The 5,909-nt window shown below is 35.9% G+C and overlaps 2 protein-coding genes across 4 annotated transcripts in view; one reads left to right on the top strand and one right to left on the bottom strand.

Annotated features, from left to right (window-relative positions):
• The window catches only part of col23a1a (collagen type XXIII alpha 1 chain a), a 130,387-nt gene extending 129,406 nt beyond the window's left edge, over positions 1 to 981 (top strand). For all 3 annotated transcript variants that reach the window (XM_079630069.1, XM_079630068.1, XM_079630067.1), the window contains one exon: positions 1 to 981. This exon is cut by the window's left edge. The gene's annotated coding sequence lies outside the window, so the exon portion shown is untranslated.
• Positions 982 to 1,541: 560 nt separating this feature from the next.
• Positions 1,542 to 4,912, bottom strand: LOC307007756 (putative monooxygenase p33MONOX). Its single transcript, XM_079630071.1, has 4 exons — positions 4,683 to 4,912; positions 4,041 to 4,133; positions 3,730 to 3,910; positions 1,542 to 2,951 (listed from the first exon to the last, which is right to left on the bottom strand). Exons 3-4 carry the CDS (start codon positions 3,839 to 3,841, stop codon positions 2,746 to 2,748), a joined length of 318 nt encoding a protein of 105 aa, XP_079486197.1. The 5' UTR covers positions 3,842 to 3,910; positions 4,041 to 4,133; positions 4,683 to 4,912; the 3' UTR covers positions 1,542 to 2,745.
• Positions 4,913 to 5,909: the final 997 nt, after the last annotated feature.

Here is a 5,909-nt window from a genome sequence, read left to right as displayed (position 1 = left end):
CTGAAATAAGAGGCTTTGGCATGGAGGTGATACAGAACAGATCGTTATTTTGAGAATTTTAATGAGCAGTAATTTATAATGATTTCATTCTTATGTGTTACTGTTTTATGCTTGTTTTTTGTAGTATAAAGCATCAGGAATTGACGCCCAAAGACTAACTTTTGGATGGTGAGCAATTAAAAATGAATGCAAAAATAATTTGTATTAAAATACATACTACATCTGTTTTAAATCAGCACAGTATCATAGTGAGCGGGAATAGTGTTATAGTATACCTGTTTTTTTTTTTGTTTTTTTTTTAATACTACTGCATCTATGTTTTGTTGCTCACATTTGTTGTAATGCTTTGTATTTTAACTGTAACTACCTGCCGTTTTTTTTTTAACATCATGATCTTTGATACATATTCCATATTATTGTTCATAGTAATTTATGGTATATATCGATATGCTTGTTGAAGATGGCAAAACTGGCGTTTTTGTAACCTCAGTTCAACCATCTTGAGGACTCAAGTTTAAGGCTGTTTTTAAAATTGACAAAGTATTGCCTTATTATCTTTCATATCATGAAGCAAAGAAAACATTAGAGATTCCATTTTATCAATCTCATTTTGTTTTCCAAGATTTAACACAAAGACATCCAGACGAGATGTTTTTAAAGACGTTTTTTTTTAAGCATGTTCAGCATACATTTCCATTATGGTGTATCCTCTTTCGGGATTTTACAACCATTCTACATAAGCTTTCTCGAATATTTATTGTTAATAATCAAATAATCAGTGGTCAGTTCATATAAAGGATCTTGTATGCATTAACTCATATGTTACAGATGACAGATTTGAATTTTGTGTCTGAATTTTGAATCTGTGGTGTCAATTGGCTGACTAAATGTTATGAGTAACTATATTATGATTTACATAACTGTAAAAAAAAAACTTGTTTGACCAATAGTATTATCGACAATTTAGAAACAAAACAAAACGGGAGGACATTTAGAGAGGATTTTATTACGTTTTTGTTTTTCTCTTTTTTTTTCCAACGCAAAGAATGTTTAATTTTGAAGGTATTGGAAGATTTTGCTGCTGAAATAGTATTTGTATTTAATAGTTGATGTTGTGGGGTAAGGAAAACTACCTTACCAGCTGCCTGACAGCCATTACATGCGTTGATTTGCTTTTGAAGATGTTTTATAAAATGAAAATTAAAGTTTGTTACTAGTAATCTTAACTTGCCTGTCCTCTGACCTTGGTCTTGGTCAAAAAGCCGGGTGCTGGTGGCGTCTCAACAGTTCTCCACATTCTGCTCTGAATGTTTCTCAGATGCTTTTCACGGTCCAATCAATTCCTGGTGTATGAAATCAAATCCTACTTTTTTCATGATTGCATGAATATTCCTTTTCACTTGGAAATATGTCACATAAGGTGCAAATTCATGTTGACTTTAAATGCCAAGGTAATTAAGAAATTGCAGAAACTTTGCTTATTTTAGTGGTTTCTTTCATTGGAAAATAAATCAAATATCACAATCAAAATTGTTCATTGTGCTTGACAGCGATGTTTTATTACAGGAATCAAATACTCATACCGAGCATTATGAACAGGTAATATGTGATACACAACACGTGACTGGCGTTAGACAGTTTGGCCTGAGATGCAAAAAGCCACTTCGGTCTTACAAAATTGAAGATTCCAGCACTATGGAAAACAAACTACAACGGGTAAAGTTGAGCACAGAGTGGAGTATTGTAAAGCCAAAGCATTTCCACTACAAATATACAAAACGGCAACAGTGAAATGATTCCAGCTTCAGCATATACAGCAAACCTTGAAAACAGTACTCGGCTGTAGTGTGCAATACAGAAAGAAAAAAAAGGTCTTGTGTGCAATGTGAAACCCAGTGATAGGAATGAGGTGCTTTCAGCATGCTGATATAAACAATGCTGTAGCTTATTGCACACGGGGCACCACACATGACAAAATATCACAGCAATATCTCGTCATTGATTCATAAAAGAAATTAATAATGTGAACTAAAATAAAAAGTTTAGTAAAGTCACAATAATGGCGCCTAAACGTGTTTCAACTATATCGAAAGATGGATACCTGACTGTTTTGTCAAACCTGACTCATAGATTGCATGTTATGTGGCAATGAACAGATGCATGCAACAGTGTGTTATGCTGTCGATGTGCTTTAGAACTACAACGTGCTGCTGTCACTGATGAAATCCACCAATCTAATGGAAAATTATGTTGAAACAAGTTTAACATACACATGAGCTTTTCAAAATGGTCCACAAAATTCAGATTTACTGTCAACAGATATACTCATGAATGCATCTCATTCCTATAAACACAGAAGCATTTAGCTAATTATGCATATTTTCACTGCAATTCCAGTGTGGTAAATTGAAACCATAACAATCAAAAGCAATCTGTCATAGTACATATACTAATAAAAAATAAAAAACATTCAAAATGTTCAAGAATTTTTTTTTCAATTTTGGCAGGGGATGCAAATAAAAAGCAACTATCCGTGATGCTTGGCACTAATGTAAGAGATTCTGTGTCTCCTATCTAATTTAAAGGGAAATTCTATTAAAGTGATGTAAGGAAACGGATACGTTTGTGTGTAATCATGGTTATTCACAAGAGGCCATAGAATGGCAAGTGACAGAACTGTCAATTTGTGCTGTAACGCGTGTATAAAAGGCGAGGAAGCTTAAGAGAGTTGAAGACTCGTGGAGTTCAGAAGCCGGAGGGAGTGAGTATGTTCATGTCTCGGTGTCTCAGTCTGTGACAGGATGCTTTCTTTCCATCCTCGCCGCTCATCATCTCGATCTTGGGAGAATTGAAATTGGCAGGATCTTCAACAGTGAGGTTTACCTGGGTCTTTATGGCATCCATTGTATTGGACTTCTGAACCCCAAAGTACGACTGCAGTGTGAATCCCCCTGTAGTCACAGAAACAGCAGAAACAAAACATTTACATTAAAGTGCCCATATTATGCTATATTACAAAGGTTCCTAATTTTGTTCTAGAGATCTCCTACGATAGGTTTACATGCATCCAATATCAAACAAACACTAATTTTCTTATAATATACACTACAGCATTCAGTCTCTTCCTCTGCTCTGATTGGTCAGCTGGCCCAGTCTGCTGTGATTGGTCTGCCGCTTACAGAACGTCTTGAGGAAAAAAGCACCTATTACCATATCTGAATTTCAACTCAATCAATTCAAGCACGAGTCCTCATCCTTTGTAAGTGCTCAGAAAAAACAGCATCTTCTCAACATGTTGAAAACACCAACCAAACTCTTCCAGTCTCAGCTAAACCTTCCGTGTTTGAGGGTCAATAACCTGGCATTATGCAAATTAGTTTCAAACCTATGTCGGTTCGAGCAGGAAGTAAGATTGGAATTACAGACGACTCGTTTCAGGCAGTTCAGAATTGGCTCTTTCTTTTAGGAGAAAATAACTTTAAAACTTTGCAGAGCTTCCTTTAACATTCACACACAGCTATATTACACACTGCATGAAAGGTAATACACAAAAAATCATAAAAGGGGCACTTAACAAAACACACACTTCTTGTCCTATTGTGAATTCCTGTGTACCAAAATCCATGCTCAATATTTTCACATTTAGCATAAAGGAAAAACAAATACATCTAAAGTTATGATTAGGCCTCTTTAAAGCTAGAATAACAGAGCCATATAACAGGTTCTTGCCAGGAGTGTTGGTTTCTGAGCCTGGGTCAGTGGGGGATTTCTGCACGATGGGCCGCCCCCCGAAGAGGCTCCATCGCTCTCCTCCCCGTCCTCCTCCTTCATTACCACCCATCGAAATGCTTGTGATCAGACTGCTGGAGTCAGACAGTATTAGGGGTGAGGACTCTGGCTAAACCAGCGCCTGTCGGGAGAAAAAACAACTAAGATAAATCAGTACATGGTAGATTATTTGATAATACTTTACAAATCCAAGTATTTATTTATTTAAACAGTCTATAAAGCACAAAACATGTCTGAGAAACTGTTTCCACCTGTTCAGGGTATGGGGGGAGGGGGAAAGTGATGGACGGTGCTGATGTTGAAAGCTTGTCCTCTCTGAAGTCCTCGCTTAGCATCTTCAACTCCTATAAAAAAAAAAAAAAATAACAGTTCAATATGTAACCAGTGGTGCGTCACAAAAATGCAGTTCACTCCCATTGGAAATGTGTATCATAGTCTATTATTACAGTGCTATAAATAAAAGCAGCAGCATTGCAAAACAACCTGACGCATGTCTAATCATCTAGCATTACTTCAAAACATAATAAAAGTTTATCTCAACCAAACAATCTGAACTGAACAGAAACTTTTAACAGACAGTAAACCATCACCACCCACAGAGCTTTAAAAAATAAACAACAGTAACATTAAACATAAATATTGAAGACCTCAAACGATGTGCTGTAACCAATCTAACTTAATGATATCACCTAACGTAACTGTTCACAGCATATGTGCATAGCATTAAACAGCTGATAGTAACATGATAAATATCATATAGTGACGTTAATCCAGCTCTCTTGCCATTTATATGTGACATACTGAATTTAATCTCGCTTCTGTATTGCTGTAATCCAAACACTAGAAGCTTCCGAGCGCTGGTAAACAGGCCGTTGTTTACAACATAGACCCACCTTTTCCGCTCTATAGCTCGTTTATTATCTGATCCAGCGGGGTCTTCCATTTGTTCCATGGTTATTAAATTAAATATTTGTTCTTGATATGCTGATGAAGTCGAGATAACACCGAAAAACGTCGTTAAATATGATTTTTCAAGATAGCGCAGGGATGTCCAATAGAGAACCAGAACAACGCGTACAGCCAAAATGAAGGACAGGAAGTTCAATGTTTCAAAATAAAAGTCCCCTGCAGGCGTAAAATGTGTTGACTTGCTTCAGACCATACCTCCAGCACAGCCCAATGAAACCGCAACAACTGTTTGATATATTTTATGTAACAACAGTTTGATGATTATGATATCTTTTTTTTCTGGCGGGAAATATATCTCACAATGAATTCTGACTTTAGTTCTGACTGAACTAAATTGTTCAGTAAATTGCAGAATTGTGAGCTAGAGTCACAATTACCTTCTGCATTTTTTATTCCGTCGTGGAAACAAACTTCCATACTGTTGTGATGCACCAAGCTCATATCAAACAAATCTAACATGTGTTACAAATGACCCTACAAAGTAAAACTTGAAACTTTTGACATTGTAGGAATGTTTAACCGGGCCCCAAGAAGAAAACAGCATATAAATCATACCAAATTAGGTTTGAATATTTTTTTTTAAAACCATTAGGCTACACCTATGGAGAGTCTAGTGAACAACAAGTTTATTTGTTTGTGGTTCGAGTAGCCTATATGTTTATTATGGGGACAAAATGTCCCCACAAAGTTGGCATTAACCAAAATCCTTGTCTTTGTGGCGACATTTTTGGTCCCCAAATTATTCTAAGTTAGGCCTATGTTTTTTTTTTTAAATGTAAAAATGCATTTCATTTATGTAAAAAATAATGTTTTCTGTGATTGGTAGCCTTGGTTTAGGGTTATGGGGTAGAATATACAATTTGCACAGTATAAAAATCTACGGAATGTGTGTGTGTGTGTGTGTGTGTGTGTGTGTGTGTGTGTGTGTGTGTGTGTGTGTGTGTGTGTGTGTGTGTGTGTGTGCGTGTGTGTGATGTCTTTGCCAAATCAAAGTTAATCAAAGTCTACATAACAGGAGGAATATGAGCAGTATACAGTAGTCCAGAACGTGCAAATCGGCATCAAGACACAAAAATAGTTAAATATTCCACAAAGTTTCTCATTTTAAATTATAACAAGAATAAGTAATAATAACAAAAATAATAAGAAGA

This window comes from Phoxinus phoxinus (assembly GCF_949152265.1).
Source record: "Phoxinus phoxinus genome assembly, chromosome: 12".
Lineage (NCBI taxonomy): Eukaryota > Metazoa > Chordata > Actinopteri > Cypriniformes > Leuciscidae > Phoxinus > Phoxinus phoxinus.
The sequence above is the reverse complement of the archived record's forward strand: the minus strand, read 5'-3'. Positions and strand labels throughout refer to the sequence as shown.